This window comes from Bubalus kerabau, chromosome 17 (assembly GCF_029407905.1).
Source record: "Bubalus kerabau isolate K-KA32 ecotype Philippines breed swamp buffalo chromosome 17, PCC_UOA_SB_1v2, whole genome shotgun sequence".
Classification (NCBI taxonomy): Eukaryota; Metazoa; Chordata; class Mammalia; order Artiodactyla; family Bovidae; genus Bubalus; species Bubalus kerabau.
Genome location: NC_073640.1, coordinates 10,919,925 through 10,937,839, shown reverse-complemented (window position 1 = coordinate 10,937,839; position 17,915 = coordinate 10,919,925). Strand labels below are relative to the sequence as shown.

The 17,915-nt window shown below is 40.1% G+C and overlaps 1 protein-coding gene, 2 long non-coding RNA genes and 1 other non-coding gene across 6 annotated transcripts in view; 1 reads left to right on the top strand and 3 right to left on the bottom strand.

The window, feature by feature from the left end:
- The window catches only part of LOC129632447 (uncharacterized), a 36,670-nt gene extending 35,033 nt beyond the window's left edge, over positions 1-1,637 (bottom strand). The window contains exon 1 of the long non-coding RNA XR_008704528.1: positions 1,336-1,637. This is a non-coding gene — a long non-coding RNA (uncharacterized LOC129632447). The remainder of the gene's footprint in view (positions 1-1,335) is intronic.
- On the top strand, positions 976-13,275 carry GCSH (glycine cleavage system protein H). Of its 3 annotated transcripts, XM_055554076.1 has the most exons (6): positions 991-1,265; positions 2,536-2,589; positions 4,697-4,776; positions 6,074-6,137; positions 11,692-11,823; positions 12,579-13,275. In XM_055554076.1, the coding sequence occupies exons 1-6, from the start codon at positions 1,118-1,120 to the stop codon at positions 12,674-12,676; spliced, it is 576 nt and encodes a 191-aa protein (XP_055410051.1). In that variant the 5' UTR covers positions 991-1,117; the 3' UTR covers positions 12,677-13,275. The 3 variants fall into 3 exon arrangements, with proteins under 3 accessions (XP_055410053.1, XP_055410051.1, XP_055410052.1); XM_055554078.1 differs by lacking the exon at positions 11,692-11,823 and having other exon boundaries at positions 976-1,265; XM_055554077.1 differs by lacking the exon at positions 2,536-2,589 and having other exon boundaries at positions 997-1,265.
- Positions 1,698-17,827, bottom strand: LOC129632446 (uncharacterized). The gene is made up of 2 exons (XR_008704527.1): positions 17,666-17,827; positions 1,698-2,128 (listed from the first exon to the last, which is right to left on the bottom strand). It is a non-coding gene; the product is annotated as an uncharacterized LOC129632446 (long non-coding RNA).
- LOC129632657 (U6 spliceosomal RNA) lies at positions 16,300-16,402 on the bottom strand. Its single transcript, XR_008704644.1, has one exon. It is a non-coding gene; the product is annotated as a U6 spliceosomal RNA (small nuclear RNA).
- Positions 17,828-17,915: the final 88 nt, after the last annotated feature.

Here is a 17,915-nt window from a genome sequence, read left to right as displayed (position 1 = left end):
TGTAAAGTTTAAAAATAAAATAAAATAAAAAAAAAAAAAAGAAACTCAGGGTAGATCATGTGTGGCTTTTTTAGGGGAAAATCCAAGCATGATTTGTTTAATCAAATAGCTTATTTATGAAATAAAATTAGAAATCACTGTAACCCGTGGTTGCATTTATTACTAAAATCGAAGCCCTATCTGTTGAACTATGTAGCTCATTTAAATAAAACAAAATGAAATAAATCAAAATAAAACTCTTTAATTAAAAAAAAAAAAAAAAAGGCGAGGTCTTTTCCCAAACCTAATTTTCTGTCTCCTTGGATTGGGTGAGACATGCCTTCTGCTTTTCTCCTAGTTTCAGTCACAGGACTGAAGTAAGGAGCTGAGCATGCTGGGTCTCAACTCTCTGCCTTTTGACTGCTCCTGCAGTAGCTCCTGCAGTACAGACTCCACCAGAAGCCACTCCTGACCCTTCAACAAGTCCTTGCCCCTCTATAAGCTTCATGATTCGGTTTCTCCCCTCTTTGGAGACTGTAGGGTTTGGGGAATATGCAAAGTAATAAAGTTTTCAATATTTCAAAAAGTCAAAGAGAAACTGCATTTGTGTTAGCGCGCCTTTGGCGAGTGCCCAACAACCAACTTTGGCTGGAATGATTCTTTGGATCTGCTATGAATACTGCTCTGGGTGACCTTGATGCTCTTTCCCGAGGACCCAAGACCACCACTCCTGCCTGGAGCCCGTCTCACAGCCTGGGTGGGTCTTGGAACTCACATAAGCTGACTTACAGCTTTCACTCGCCCAGAAGCACCGCCTGAAGGCGTGGTCCCACCCCTCCCGGGACGCCCCGCCCCTCCCGGGACGCCCCGCCCAGCTCGGCCTGGCCCGCCTACTCCAAGAGCCAGTCCCCGCCCCTCGCCACCGCCCCTTCCGGGCCTCAGGGCTTTCCGAGCGTCCAGGCCCCTCCCGCATGCGGCCCTGTCAGCCACCCCCCCACTTCCCGGGGCCCCGCCCCCGCGCCCCGGTCCAGCCAGCTCGCTCCGGCTCGCTCCGGCCCGGGGCCGCCCCGTCCCGCCCCGCCCCCGCCGGCCGGGGTGCTCTAGGTGACGCGCGGAGACCCTCTGCACCCGTGCGAACATGGCGCTGCGGGCGGTGCGGAGCGTGCGGGCCGCGGTCGGCAGCCTGCGCGCCATCTCGGCACCCAGCGCGCCCTGCTCGCCGCGGCCCTGGGGACTGCGAGCGGATGCCGTCCGGGAGCTGCGCACCGGCCCTGCTCTGCTGTCGGGTAAGTGCTGGAGGGCACGTGGGCCGAGCCGGGCTGCCTCGGGGGAAAGGGGCTGGGCCTCGATCCTTACCTCGGGTCCTCGGCCGCGGGCCCCCCGGGTCCAGCGAGGCGACCTCTGTGCGCGCTTTTTGTTGCTGGGACCCCGTGTTGCGGCGCCGTTGCTACCTCCCTGAGCTGCTTGGACGGCCCCGCAGCCTTTGTCATGTGGGTTGGGAGCCGGGGCGAGGGGGCGGGGAGACTAAAGACACGCGCGGCCGCCGTGTCCAGGGTGGTTCTGGCAGGAGTGTCGGCCGCTCGCTGCTGCAGACCCGGGCAAGGTCGCCGAGCTCCTTCGTGACCTTAGGTTCCTCGTATTTGTGAGCATCGTGCACCCTAAGAGTGAGGACAAGTAATAGGCTTTACTTTGCTATGCATATCGTCACTGTAAGTTCTGAAGTAAAAGTAAAGCAAGAGCATTTATTTAAACTTAAAGCACTGGATCTAGTTTTACCAGCTAAAGCTAGCATAATTTTGCAGACAACTATTTCCTAAAGCAGTGCGATAAAGTCTCCTGGGTTCCACTGAGGACGTTCTGCTAAAGTCTGTATCGTCGTATATAAAGTATAGTCGTGAATGTGTGTTGGGCTGAAACGAGGCCTTACATACACGGGCTTGAAGTAACTGGGAGACTTGCCCGTAAATATCTTGGCCATCTGTGCTACTTGAGCACAAGTGAACGCAGAGGAAAAACTGTTGTACTTCATGCACCAAAACGTGAGGCACTAAGTGCACCTCTTCGCGACCTCCGGCTTCTTACTTGCACGGAGCACAGGTCTGGTGGCTGTTGTCTCATTAAGTTCGTTGTTATAGAAACCTGTTTGGGACTAAAAAAGTTGATAAATTTAGTTCAAAGTCAAACATAACGAAGCTTACTTATCTCCTCCCCCCCCCACCCCCCCCCCCACCGTAATCTCTCAGATCTGTTGGTGGTACATATCAGTATATTACTAATTTACATACATCAATACATTACTAATTTGAATATAAGGGAAAAGCATTTCTCAGATAACTGACTTTCAAGCCTGTATTTTTTTGGTTAGTTCAGTATTACTTTTTTGCATTGTCCTGTTAACTAGTTAAATATTGCCCAAGATATCAATAGCCATGATCTGGTTGAACACCTGAGTTTTCAATTCTAGAGACTTGAGTTCCAAATTTTGGCTTCCTCTATCTTGGGTGGTCACTTGTTTCCCTCGCTGGAAAAATGGAAATAATAATCCCTACTTTACAGACTTGTTGGATGAAATGAAAGAATGTAACTGCTGTACATATAGCCTGATACATAGTAAGTACTTGATAATGTTACTTAAATGTTAGTGTATAGAATCAGCAGAAAATTGATCAAATGTTAGTATATTTGATTCAGTGACTTTGAAAGGGGGAAAATGCAAAGTTCTCATAAATTACTCAAAACACTTTATTTTCTGGGGGCTGAAACCCATTGTTTTCAAGACTCAAAATAACTATTTACCTAATCTCCTGTTCACCTTTCCTCCCATTGGGCCAGGGGTTAAAGGAGAATTGTACCAATCATTGTTTTTAGCCTAAATTGTGTGGCCTGGTATAAAGACTTAATGGCCTTTGAGGCCAACAGGACCTGGGTGCATTTAGCTTAGCAATGTTGCTGCCTTTTCCTCTAAACTGTGGTTGCTCAGTTGCTAAAACTGAATGTTGAGTACTCTTGTTCCTCAAGATTATCTTTACAATTAGGCAAGATGGCAAGACCAAGGTCAGGACAGTCAAGTCATATTTATGGTTGTCCAGTCCTTTCTATAAAAAAGTGTATTAGTTTAAACTGCCAGTTCTAGAGTTGTTACAGAATGTTAGGGAGAATTGAGGGCTGTAGCCAGATAACTATATACTAGATGTTTTGCTCAGAATCTTCTTACACTTTAAAAAATTACTTCCCTCCAACTTTTGATTGCTTACTATATGCCAAGGACAGTGTTTAGAACTGGGGCTACAAATGCAATAAACCCTGCTCTTGCTTGCTTTGTGCTTGGTCTACTGCCTGGGGGCAAGTGACAGAAGGGCTGTATCTGTAGCATGTTAAGCGCCACGAGTATAGTTGGGGGGAGAGGTGCAGAGACCTGGGGGAGCAGACTGGACAGCCCAGGAACCCAGGCTTGGAGGGCTAGATAAGGCTGCTGGCAGGAAGAGTTTCTAAGCTGAGATCTGAAAGTAAAGAAAAGGCAGTGGGGAGAGTGGGTTGCAGTAAGAACACTAAGTACAAACAAATCTTAACCTTAGGGAAACATCAGATTAACCTGAAGCATTCAGTAATTTGAAGTGAAGCGGAGCAACTGACTGAGATTTTGCCACCTCTTCCACTGAGGAGTATGACATTCAAGTTATTTAATGATGGGGGTGGAAATTATACTTTTTATTTACATTCTGGTATCTATCAGAGCTGTGTAATCAAGAGAGTTTAATGTTTTAAGTACAGTTATCTTTTGGGTTAGGGGTAAGAGTGAACTAGCAATACTTTTTTTAAAACAGTATTGAAATTAATGAGCCATTTTCATATTAATTTCGGTACTTTTGGAAAACTGCTTCACTTTAGAATGTGGCATATTTTTAAGAAGATATGCTTTATAAAAAATTTTATTCTTTTAAGTAAGTACTATTAATTCCTAAGTAATTTTTTTCACATCACTCAAATTTTGGTAGGTCTTTGTCCCAGGAATCCTTGAGTAGTTTGGCCATCCTTGTATTTGAAAAGAAGCAGGTTATAAAGCCAAGGGCTAACCTATCCAGTGAATGTTGAGCAGAGCTTGCCTTTCTACTGGTTAATGTCTTAGCTCTGAGGTGACAACTGAGTTCTGATGGTATAATTTGCTTCTCATAATGATGGTAGCCACTTTATTCAAGGGCCAACTTGAATTCAGTTAAAGTAGAATCAAGAACTTAGTCAAGTTATAATTGTTCAAGGTCAGTTTTATTCCTGACACAGCTTTACCTAAAGAGGCACATTATTTTTTAGGTTAAATCATTTATGAGCAGTCTTTATGCTCCCAAAATTTCATCACTTTTTCTTCAGAGGGACAGACTTCTTTCTGCAAGACAGACCAGTAATGGATAGGTATACATTTGAAATGTGCTCCAGTATTTGTGTGTATGATTTAGACTGAGTAATGTTGAGTACAAATAATCAAATTGCCAAAAGATCCAAAGGTATTCACATCAAGCCATCTTTGCCTAAATAATATCACTGTTGAGATGTGTCTTTTCATATGATCTGTTTCGTCCTGGGCAGTATACTGTTGAATGACAGTGTCAGTAAGTCAAACAAATACTGGGAAGACCTTGCCTTTTGATAGCATTGATATGAAAAGAAATGCTTTTAAAGAAGTGATGCCACTGCTTTTCTGAAATATTGGTCTTTATTTTAGTGCGGAAATTCACAGAAAAACACGAATGGGTAACAACAGAAAATGGTGTCGGAACAGTGGGAATCAGCAATTTTGCACAGGTACTAGATTGTCTTGAAATATTTAAAACAGTCTGCTCTTGCCTAAATTGGATTGTCTTTATCTTTTAAAATTGTTTATTCTGCCCCTTAGTATCTTGGGCCCTTTAAAAGCCCTTAGAAGAACATCTGTCATAGGTGGAAAAAGAAAAACATAGGAAAGTGTATAGTGTTTTAAGAGAGTAAAAGGTTAACAGTTAATTCAAGAGAAATGTTTGTTTCATATTGGGTCAGTTAAGGAAAGCAGCAGAGCAAGCAAAGGGCTGGAGTGTTAGTGTTTTGTGGATAATAGTGATATACACATGACCTGGGGACTTGAAGAGGGAACACCTAGAATGGCACAGATTACACAAAGATAAACTTTTTATTTAGAGTTTATCTCAACTAATTCCACTATTGCCACTGACCCTCTAGTTTGATATTGTGTAAAAGAAAACTACAATATTAGAAAACTACACCAGGATTTCCCTGGTGGCTCAGATGGTAAAGCATCTGCCTACAACATGGGAGACCTGGGTTCAATCCCTGGGTTGGGAAGGTCTCCTGAAGGGAATGGCAACCCACTCCAGTATTCTTGCCTGGAAAATCCTGTGGACGGAGGAGCCTATTAGGCTACAGTCCATGGGGTTGCAAAGAGTTGGACACGACTGAGCGACTTGGGTGGGGAGAGGAGGGGGCAGGGGATATTAACTGATGGGAGGATATGGTATTCCTCAGAAATGCTGGGATCTCATGTACTGAGAATCAATGACAGCCGTAACTTTGTGGGCATATCTGTGTACCTACTGAGGCCCAGTACAGAACGCTCTGTGAAATACTGTATAAATATTGTCCTCCTCCCCTCAAGTTTATGAGGGGAAATCACTTAACATGGAAAACGACATGCAAAACAATATGTGGTGGATGACCTGAGTCGTACAAGGGGTTGTAACCCACTCACCTGATGGAGAGATCACTATTGATTAGTCAGCAAATCAGTAGGAGAAATGTCCTCAGTAAAATTGCAGAAGTGGAAAAGCACAAAGTGTGTGTTCTTAAAGGAGCTAGTCATCTTTTCAGGGACATGTGGTTGGTGACAAGGGTCACTGCCACCTGTGGGCCAGCTGATGGCATGTTTTCTTGCAAGTCCTGAGATAAGAATAATTTTGCATTTTTAAAGGGTTATAAGAAAAAACAGAATCTGACCCCTCAAGTGTAAAGTATGTACTATTTGAATTAAAGGGATTAAATGCTTGGCTTGTTCCTAATTACTAGATTTAATTTGATTTCTTAGAGATTTTTTTGTTTTTGCTTTTTAAAGGAAGCTTTGGGAGATGTTGTTTACTGTAGTCTGCCTGAAGTTGGGACAAAGTTGAACAAACAAGGTGAGTGTTTTTCTCTTCTTGGTATGTCATGACTCATGCCATGAGTTTTATCTTGAATAATGACTTGTCTGCATCTTATTGCCATCCCTAGCTGTAAGGAATGATGATAGTGAAGAAGAGTGAACATCTTCATATTTTATAATGGAAGGTAGGAAGTAGAGAGAAATGGCTCTTAGTACCATCTCTGCCACACATTAATGCATTAGGGATATAGCTGAGGCTCCAGTGTTCTTGCCTGGAGAATCCCAGGGACGGGGGAGCCTGGTGGGCTGCCGTCTATGGGGTCGCACAGAGTCGGACGTGACTGAAGCGACTTAGCAGCAGCAGCCGCAGAGGTCTCTTAAGTTTAAAAAATAAAATCTGTTTTTCTTTGGAGGCAGTAACGAATATCAGAACATGAGTTCATGAGTCAGAATCTGGTTTTAAATTCAGGCCCCTCAACATATCAGCTGTGTGATTTGGCCGAAATTACTTAATGTAGACCTCATCTGTGAGTTAGGATAATAATAACTGCCTCATATAGTAGTTGTAAAGATTAAATGGAATTAGCATAATATCCAGCATAAGATTTGTTGTTGTTTAGTCACTAAGTTGTGTCCAACTCTTTTGCAACCCTTTGGACTGTGGCCCGCCAGGCTCCTCTGTCCGTGGGATCTTCCAGGCAAGAATCTTGGAGTGGGTTGCCATTCCTCCTCTTCCTGACCCAGGCATAGAACTCATGTCTCCTGCATTGGCAGGTGGATTCTTTACCACGGAGATTAGTACTTGATAAATGACAAGCAGTAAAACCACATGTATTATTATTCATGGGCTCCTTTACATGTATAAGACACTGCTAGAGAATTTAAGTATCTGTTTTCTAATATCTTTGACAATATTGGCCCTATCTTTTTCTGCTTAAACTTTCCCTATCATTTATCTTGTTTAAACTTTCTTTTTATCTGTACATCAGTTGTTTTCTTTTTTATGCTTAATTTAAAATTTTCCATAAATAAAAATATGTTGAGTAACCTCCTTAAACTAATGAATGCTTTAAACTTTCTGCCAAAGGTGTTTTTTTAAATTGATACGAAATTTATATATGGTGAAAATGCCTAGATCTAGATCTTAACTAGATCTAGGCATTAACTATATACTCTTAACTGTATAATCCAAACAGTTTTGATAAATGATAATCTCTTCTCTGATTTCTATCACCATAGATTACTTCTGCCTGTTCTTTAACTTCATTTAAAAGGAATCGGACAATATTATGCCTGGTTTCTTTTGTCTACCATCATGAGTTTGAGATACATTCATATTAAGTGCTCAGTAATTTGCTTTTTATGCCAGTGGTGTCCCATTGTGTTTGCTGAAGTTGTTATACTATTTGTATTCTCACCAACAGTATCAGAGTTCCATGTACAACATATCTCATTGTGGTTTTAACATGCATTTCCCTAGTGACAGATTACTCACCTTTCCATGTGCTTCTTGCCACTCACATCTTTTTGAAGTCTCTAGTCTAATTTATCTTTTTTACCATTGATTTTAGGCATCTTTTATAAATTCTAGATACAAAACCTTTTTCAGATATGTATTTTATGAATATTTTGTCATATTTATGTATAAAACATTATGTCTTCTCTAAGATATCTTTGTCTGTCTTCATAGTTCCCAGATTATATACCCCAGTAACATGAGGTGCTATGGGATATTTTTAATTTTTAACATCTGTTGGACACAGCACAAACTAAGAATCAGTGAAGTTAACAATTGCAATATTGAATCTTACTCTATTACTTTGGGTAATGTATCTTTGAAGCAAGTACTACACAGTTGGTGTGGAACATGAGGTTGGGCATTGGTTGATATGACCTGATTCTCTGATGGAGAACTTATACAATATGCAGCAGACACACTTATATCTGTAAATTGTAATTAAGAATGAAAATTCTATTTTTGTTCAACTTCTGTATTTTTTTTTTAAACTGCTACTCAATTGTTAGGATATAAAAACCTTCTAAGTAGCTTGGACCTGACCTCTTAATAAATTGAAATGTTAGGTATTTGTTTTGGTCTAGGAGAAGGCAATGGCAACCCACTGCAGTACTCTTACCTGGCAAATCCCATGGACAGAGGAGCCTGGTAGGCTGCAGTCCATGGGGTCGCTAGGAGTCAGACACGACTTCACTTTCACGCATTGGAGAAGGAAATGGCAACCCACTCCAGTGTTCTTGCCTGGAGAATCCCAGGGACGGGGGAGCCTGGTGGGCTGTCGTCTATGGGGTCGCACAGAATCGGACACTACTGAAGTGACTTAGCAGCAGCAGGAGCAGCAATTACCACGAAATCCCCACCAAGGGCACTATGAACTGAGAAAGGGCACGGTATGGGCAACTCAGGTCCATACCAAGGTTCACAGAGATTGAACATTTCATTATTAGGTATATTTAGCTGTGGGAGTTTTCACAGATGCCCACTATCAGATGAAGCAGTTCCCTTCTATATCTAGTTTGCTGAGATTATCATTTGTGGATGTTGAATTTTTGTTGAATTTTCTCCATCTGTTGACATGTTTGAAGGGTTTTTCTTGTTTATGTGATGAATGATGATTCATTTTTGAATGTTAAACATTCATTTTGACTGTTTAACCAACCTTGGATTCCTGGTAGTCATTGTGTAAGAATTGTTTTTTTATGGTGGATTCATGTTGATGTATGGCAAAACCAATACAATACTGTAAAGTAATTAACCTCCAATTAAAATAATTTATATTATAAAAATAAAAATATTAAAAATAAAAATGTTTTTTAAAAAATGACTGTTGATTTGCTGTTTTTTACATTATGTTCATGAGAGATACTGGTCTTTTCTTAAAATGGCTTTGTCAAATTTTGGAATCTGTTCTATCTGCCACATAAAATAAGTTTAGAAATATTCCCACCTCTTTTTCTGAAAGAATGTGCATCAGTCTTGATAGCTCTTCATCAATTTTATCAATCTCTTGAAAGAATTTCTACTATGTAGAATTCATTTCTACTATGCTAAATTTTCTGTTTTACATTTCATTTATTTTTTCATGGCTTTATTTTCTTCCTCCAACTTAATGTTTTCTCGCTTCCGGAAATTTGTGGGTTTGTTTCCACAGTTTTTCTTAAATTGACTTTTTATCTGTACTGTAAAATGCCGTCTCCCTTGCAATGAGTGGCAGCTAAAATCTAGTTTGATGCTTTTTTTTTGTTGGTTGTGCTGGTTATTCGTTGTTGCAAGGGCTTTTGTCTATTTGTGGGTAGCAGGGGCTGTCCTCTAGCTGGAGTACACAGGCTTGTCATTCCGGGGCTTCTCTTGTTGCGAAGCATGGGCTCTAGGTGTGTGGGCTTCAGTAGTTGTGGCTCATGAGCTCAGTAGTTGCAGCACACAGGCTTAGTTGCTCCACAGCATGTGGGAGTCTTTCTGGATCAGGGACTGAACCCATGACCCCTGCAGGCAGGTTCTTAACCATTGGACCACCAGGGAAGTCCCTAAAAATCATTTTTTTTTTTAAGAATCAAAAGTGTCATCTCTTCTTTTGAATGTTGCCTCTTCTCTCTAAACTGCCTTCTTTTGTTCATTTTCTAGTATCTTTAGAAGCCAGGTCATTTATTTTAAGATGTTATTTTTAAATAAAACCTAAAGATATTACCATTACCTGTTTGATTGACTACACTAAAGCCTTTGAGTGTGTGGATCATAACAAACTGTGAAGAGCTCTTAAAGAGAAGAGAATACCATACCATCTTACCTGTCTCCTCAGAAACCTGTATGCAGGTCAAAAAGCAACAGTTAGAACCCTGTATGGATCAACTGATTGGTTCAAGATTGAGAAAGGAGTAGGACAGGGCTGTCTACTGTCACTCTGTCTAACTAACCTATACACTGAGCACATCATGAGAAATGCTGGGCTAGACGAGTTACAAGCTGGCATCAAGACAGGTGGGAAAGGGACTTTCCTGGTGGTCTAGTGGCTAAGACTCTACTCCCTAATGCAGGGGGCCTGGGTCTGATCCCTGGTCAAGTAAAGTAGATCCCATATGCTACAACTAAGAGCCTGCATGCTGCAACTAAAGATCCTGCGTACTGCAACTAACACCCAGTTCAGTCAAAAAAAAAGAAAAGATAGATGGGAGAAACATCAACCTCAGATATGCAGATGATACCACTCTAAATGGCAGAAAGCAAAGAGGAATTAAAGAGCTTCTTAGTGAAGGAGGAAAGTGAAAAAGCTGGCTTGAAACTCAACACTGAAAACTAAGATCATGGCATCTGGTCCCATTACTTCATGGCAGATAGAAGGGGAAAAGGTGGAAGCAGTGACAGATCTCTTCTTCTTGGGCTCTAAAAATCACTGCAGATGGTGACTGCAGCCATGAAATCAGAAGACGATTGCTTCTTGGCAGGAAAGCTATGACAAACCTAGACAGTGTGTTGAAAAGCAGTCAATACTCTGCCAACAAAGGTCTGTATAGTCAAGGCTATGATCTTCCCAGTGGTCATGCAAGGTCGTCAGAGATGACTGTAAAGAAGGCAGAACGCCAAAGAATTGCCTTCAAACTATGGTGCTGGAGAAGACTCCTGAAAGTCCCTTGGACAGCAAGGAGATCAAACCAGTCAATCTTGAGGGAAATCATCAACCCTGAATATTGATTGGAAGAACTGATGGTGAAGCTGAAGCTTCAGTATTTTGATCATCTGATGCGAAGAGCTGACTCATTAGAAAAGATACTGATGCTGGGAAAGATTGAGGGCAGAAGAAAAGGGTGTCAGAGGATGAGATGTCTGGATGGCATCATGAATGCAATGGACATGAACTCAGGCAAACTTTAGGAGATGGTGAGGGACAGGGAGGCCTGGTGCACTGCAGTCCATGGGGTTGCAGAGTCGGACATGACAGGGTGACTGAACAAAAGATATTATTTCCTTATATGCACTACTTTAGCTCTACCCCCACAAACTGGTATGTTATATTAACATTCAGTTCAGATCAATTTTAGATGGTCTTTCTTCATGTTCATTGATCCTTTCTTCTGTATCCAGTCAACTCTTAGTTGACTGGATAGTCAACTTAGCCATCTAGTGAATATTTTATTTTAGATAGGCCTTCCAGTTCTAGAATGTCCATTTTTAAAATTATTAGTTTTTTGCAGGTATTCCCCCAAACATTGACTCACTGTGATTTTATAACAGATGTTTTGAGATTCTCTGCTAATTCCAGTATGTGGGTCTATGGAACATTTTGAGATCTTTATACTGACTACTTTTCCACTTTGGCAGGCCCATACTCAATCCTCTGACCCCTTGAGCAAATAAGACTATGGTTTTTTACTTGTTCTAGTTACACTGTGCTGTTTGGATGGGGTAGTGTTGTCAGGCTACAAATTGTATAAATGAAGATCTTGCATGACAAAACCTATGGTTTTATTTAAAGATATTTAGATCTTTTTATCATGACTATAGAGGTGATCACTTTTCTCTATTTTGTATTTTGGGATCACTAACTTGACATTTCATATTTTCTTTAATTTTCTCAATTTAGAGGAGTTTGGTGCTTTGGAAAGTGTGAAAGCTGCTAGTGAACTCTATTCTCCTCTATCAGGAGAAGTAACTGAAATTAATAAAGCTCTAGCAGAAAATCCAGGACTTGTCAACAAGTCTTGTTACGAAGATGGTAAGTTGTTGCTGAAAATTTTTTTAAGGATTGTTTGCTGCAGTTAACATTTAATCTAGACTATAAAGCAATCTTTAACTGATTGTGATTTCTTTTTGTACTTCTTGGTATTATAATAAAGACATTATGCTTTAAAAAGAAAAAACAGAGGTTAGGTTATATTTTAGATCTCTGTCAATAAAAGCATTGCCTAATTTTATAGGGTTCTTAGTATTGTAGTTGTAGACTCATTATAAACACTTCAAAGTACTTACCTCTTCAGTCATAAAGCATTAATCACATTTTGTGATAAAGGTGGTTAATAATTATTGCATTCAGTTTTCTCATATTTTCATCTTCATAATAATGTAGTAAGGTAAACTAGTAGTAGTTTTTTCCCTTTCATAGATGAAATTCTCAGAGGATTTCTTTGGTAAGGTCAAACAGCCAATAAAATGCAAAATTAGCATTAAGTTGTAGTTTTCTATTTCCTATCACCTACTTCTCTCTTCTAATGCTTTCTAATGCCATTAATTTCAGTAGTTCCAGTGTTGGTGTTCTTTATTTTATATACCTGTATATTTGGATCCCTGTGTAAAGTTGTTAATGCTTATTAACTACAACCTAAGATTTCTTAATCCATGATGGTACAATTTCTTCTGGTTCTTTATCATTATTATATGTAAGAAATATTAATTTAATTCTTAAGGTTAAAATTTATGTGACTTTCTCTTTTAAAAGGTGATTTGGAATATGATACTTTTTTTTGGTTGCAGGTTGGCTGATCAAGATGACATTCAGTAACCCTTCAGAACTAGATGAACTAATGAGTGAAGAAGCATATGAGAAATACATAAAATCTATTGAGGAGTGAAACTGGAACCCCTAAATAAACTACTTTGAAACAACTTAATCTAGCATAGTTGTCTTAAATTAGTGGTGGATAGATATTTGGAAAGCAACTTTTAGCAAAAGAAACTACTTGTAACAATGTTTCCTGAAGAAAATACCCCTTAACTTTCTAATGACTTCAGATAAACACTGCATCTTTTTCCACAGCATCCTGTGATTTTTAGGCTAGGCTCCAGTTACAATATTCAGAATTCCTGAAATTATCTCTGGTAAAACTAATTATAAAAATTATGTAATTCAAGGATACCATGGTTATCTTAAACCTTATATGACTTGTAACTTGCTTACAGCTATCCTTGGATTTGGGTCAAAATTATCTTTCCACTAGAAATAACTGCCAGTGGAGAAAAGTTTGTTAGTTGTATAGTGTCCATTGAAGAATATTACTATCTTAATTTTGCAATACACTGTGTTTGCTGGTGCTATTTTTATACAGTGAAGCAACAGCCTTGCAGGAGAATAAACAATAATAAAATATTCAAATTCTTAATCATGTATTTTGTTCTGCTGTTAATATGTCATAGTATGTTACCTAGTATTTATAAAGATGCTAATTTTAACTTATGGGAAGTCTTTTTTTTTTTTTTTTTTTTTTTTAAGGAGATTTAAGTCCTGACAATGAGAAAGTTCCAAGAAAATGTTTCCTTTTAGTCACAAACCTGGCTTTTCTTAAGCAAAGATCTAGTTGCCTGATAACATCAAGTACTATTTTTTTATTATCTTTAATGTATTGAAAAAGAAATCACTGACCTTGTTTTTCTGTCATGCTAAATTAGAAGAGTGGAGTAAAAACAAGAAAAGGTGAAATTGTGACCAGCCTAGCACATGACAGCCTTAAGAAAGCTAAGCCACATAAGTAATGGGAATAGAAGTGGACACAGTGAAACTTGTGGCCAACATAGCATACACTAAGAACAAACTCTTCTATAATTTTCCCAATACTGGAGGAGAAAGCAAGTATTTAGGGATTACTGTCTTCTGATAAATAAAGAGCAAACACGAGAACCTAGAGTATGTAGATAGATAAGTAACATACAAGCCTTTCCTGTTCCTCTGCAAAATGGATGCATTCTTTCCAGGACTGAGCCAGAAGCCCTGTCACTGCTGAGCTGTCTGTTAATAATCTATTTCCTTTGGAACTAGAAATGGATAAGTAATAATTGCTCATCTTAGTCTAAATAATTAAATTTTGTTTTAAAGGTGCTCTTTTGTATTACCTTCTTTGGTCTTTACAATAGCCAGAGCTCAGTAGGGCATATCCATAACTACCACCATTTCACAGATGAGGTGATGGAAAGGATAAAAGCTGGAAGTTATGGTTAGGGTTTTCACATTTCCTGATTCACTATCAGTTCCTTTGCAAATGTATGTTACTATAAAAATACAAGGGAATTACCTGGAGATCCAGTGGTTAGGACTCTCACTATGCAATGAAAGTTAGGCACTTTAATTGCTGGGGCCCAGGTTCAATCCCTGGTTGGGGAACTAAGACCGCACAACATGTGTGACGTAGCCAAATATATATATTTAAATGGGAATCTAGTCAAAGCTATGGTTTTTCTAGTAGTCATGTATGGATATGAGATTTGGACCATAAAGAAAGCTGAGTGCTGAAGAACTGTGGTGTTGGAGAAGGCTCTTGAGAGTCCCTTGGACTGCAAGGAGATCCAACCAGTCTATCCTAGAGGAAATCAGTCCTGAATATTCATTGGAAGGACTGATGCAGAAGCTCCAATACTTTGGCCACATGATGCGAAGAACTGACTCTTTTGGAAAAGACCCTGATGCTGGTAAAGATCGAAGGCAGGAGGAGAAGGGGGCGACAGAGGATGAGATGGTTGGATGGCATCACTGACTCGGACATGAGTTTGAGCAAGCTCCAAGAGTTGGTGATGGACAGGGAAACCTGGCGTGCTGCAGTGCATGGGGTCGAAAGAGCTGGATACAGCTGAATGACTGAACTGAACTGTGAGTCTGATGGGGAAGGGGATGGGATCAAAGAACAGCTATCACAACTTGGTCTTTCACAGTTCAGAATAGAGCCAATTCAATTCTGTTATAGTGCTGCTGAAAATAATAGGTGTTGAATGGCCCTTCAAATGGACTAAATCAACAAAGAATTCAGTTTCTCAGACCTCATTCCTTTGAATCATTTTGGTCTTAATAGAGAAGCTTAACCTATGTTTTGAATAATGCTCTCTAATTAAAACTCAAGAAATGAAACAGGTAACCCTGAAGGTTAAGTTTCTTTTTTTTTTTCATTTCCCTGAAGTTGACAGCCTTAAGTTTTAATAAATAAACCACTAGAGAGCTCGCTATAGGCGTGCTTGTATGAAAATGAGGCTGGTACTTCAGATCACCTCAGCATAATCAACTTCAGAATTTTTCTGAATTTCTGCAGTTTTGGGCTGCTAATATGTCAGGGTACCACCCACTTTCGGTTTTTAAAAATAGGCTAAGTATATAACTTACTACTCAACAATCACTGTATTATTTCAGACCCAATCATACATCTATATTTGTGATGAACTTTTTTCTTATCAGCAACATGGTTTTACTATTGACTACTTCCTCCACCCCTTTTAAGTGGACTTCTTTTTTTTAGGGTTAGATATAGGTTCAAAACTGAATGAAAAGTTTCTGTATACCTCCTGCCACCATTTTGGTGTTTTTAAAACACCCCTTTGCCAACTCTGAGATCTTTTTCTACAAGAACTTTTGTATCTTGATTCCATCTCTACTTCGGCATTTTATAAACATGACTAGCTAAACACACTTGTCCATTTGTTTCTGCTCAGTCATGCTATCAAACTTCTACTTGCTAGGCCTCAGTGGTGATTACAAGCCCCTTTAAAAAGGGTATGCAGGCATAATTAGTGTGAAGCACATCAGCTGCCACATCTTCCAACTTCCACATGTACTTAGGGCAAGGTGCTTTCAGTCAACATGTTTAATTAACAGTCATTTAATAAATCTTAGTTAAGACTTTTGGTATACTTCCCAGAAACTGAGAATGTAGTTTTAATGAGTGGGGTAACAAATCCTGCTAGTTAGGTGGTTTCAAATTTTCCATTTTTCAACAGAACTGGAGGTCCTTCCTAACCAGTCTGTCTGCTGAAGTTAAGAAACACGGCAATGACAAAATCCCTTTCGTGTGTGTCTTCCTATGAACAAGTTATTTCACTCAGCTTACATCTATGAAAAAAAATGAATAAAATTGAGACTGAATCTCTCATTCTGGTAATATGTAATATTTTCCCATAGATACATGAATTGATGAGAGAACAGCCCCATATTTTGTATACTGTAACATCTTTTGTTTACTATTTGTAAACACAAGGAATACACTCCTATTATTTGCTGAGTAGAAATAAAGGTGATTATATATCTGAAAACAAATTTAATTGTTTTAGCTTTACAGTCTTAGGAAAATGTTTTAAATTTAATTTTCAAATTATATTTTTGTGTTAGGATGAAATTATGTGGATAAAATAAAAATACAGTTATGAATTTAAGGGGAAAAATCAAAAGAAAAATTTCCATTTTTTCTTTCACTTTATATAGTTTTTTTCCTTTACCATTAAAATATATATAGAATGCTTCACAAACTTGCGTGTCATCCTTGCACAGTGACCACACTAATCTCTGTATTATTCCAATTTTAGCATATGTGCTGCAAAGCGAGCACAAAATTATCCATTTTTTTCATGTATTTTGATCATCTGGATGTTACATCCTTTAACATTTATGATTGGGAACTTCCTGATGTCCCAGTGGTTATGATTCTGGGCTTTCACTGCAGGGGCCCATGTTCAATCCCTGGTTTAAAGAAGTGATATTCCATGTGGGTCAGTCACATAAAAAAGAAAATATAATTGAAAACTTTATGTTTTAACACAAAAAATGTGGAATGAGGCATGCAGTTTTGCATAATTCTTAGAAGTATGCAGAAATACTATTAATTACAGGTTATAAAATAGAAAGGATCCAGAAGTGTATTTTTAATTAAAGAATACCTTAATAAGTAATCATATTCTAGAAAAGTATGTTGTTCTAAGGTCTTAGAATGTCGTATTTATGTCATAAAAATGGTCTCCATACAATTGATAGGCTTTGTAATTAATATAGTGTATGTCAGTCACTTTGGACTCTTTTGAGACCCCATGGGCTGTAGCCTGCTAAGCTCCTCTGTCCATGGAATTTTACTAGGCAAGAATACTGGAGTGGGTTGCCATTTCCTTCTCAAGGGGCTCTTCCAAACCCAGGGATCGAACAGGGTCTCCTGCACTGCAGACAGACTCTTTACCATCGTAGTCATCAGGGTAGCCCAAACAGCTTTTAATCACAGTGGTACAAAAGGCTGATATTTCTCAAGCAGTAACAGTTACACTTTTAAAAGCAGAAAGGCTTTGGAACCAGAACTGAACCACCACGAATGCCTGATTTGGGGCAGTTTCCCATTCCTGGCTGCACCTTGGGATGCTCGAAAGTACTAGCACCAAAAGTGGGAGGGGAGGAGAGGGGGACTTTTCGCTGTCTTCAACGAGTTCCTCAGCTGATTTAACGACGTGGGGCTATTTTTGACATCTGTAGAAGATATGCCAACGCCCACTTCACAGGTTGCACTGCTACAAGACTTGGGTTCAAACTAGTCCCGCCCAGTCAAGTAAGCGGCTTAAACGCCGACTGTTAAGTTTCTGGCCTGTACCGCCCCAGCACAGTCCTTATGTGGGGAAGGGCAATTTGGAGACAGTTGGCAAAATCTGGGGACAATTTCGTTCATCTGGTACCTCGTGGGTAGAGGCCAGGGATGCTACTATCCACCCGTCATCACAGAACCAACCGCGCCACGGGCAACGGTGCTGAGGGAGAGACCCTGGCTCTCTGAGGGGAAGCTGAGTCCTCGCTTTCTAACTCCAAGGCCTGACGGGCGCCTAAGGGGACACAGTACCTCGCCATGTAACCTCCCGCACGCTCACGAGCTGAGAGCGCCTCACGCGCCGGTGGAAAGTTGGCGGTCGCGCACAGGCTGTCGGGAGCACGCGCCAACCGCGGTCAGTCAGAACCGCTTCCCACGCTGAGCTTTGTTGCGCGGGGCGAAAGTACGTCACTTCCGCCGCGAATCCCCTCCCTCCCCCTCCAGGGACCGCCCATCGCCCCGCCCCCAGCGCGTCTGTAACGCAGGGCAACCGCCCCTGTAG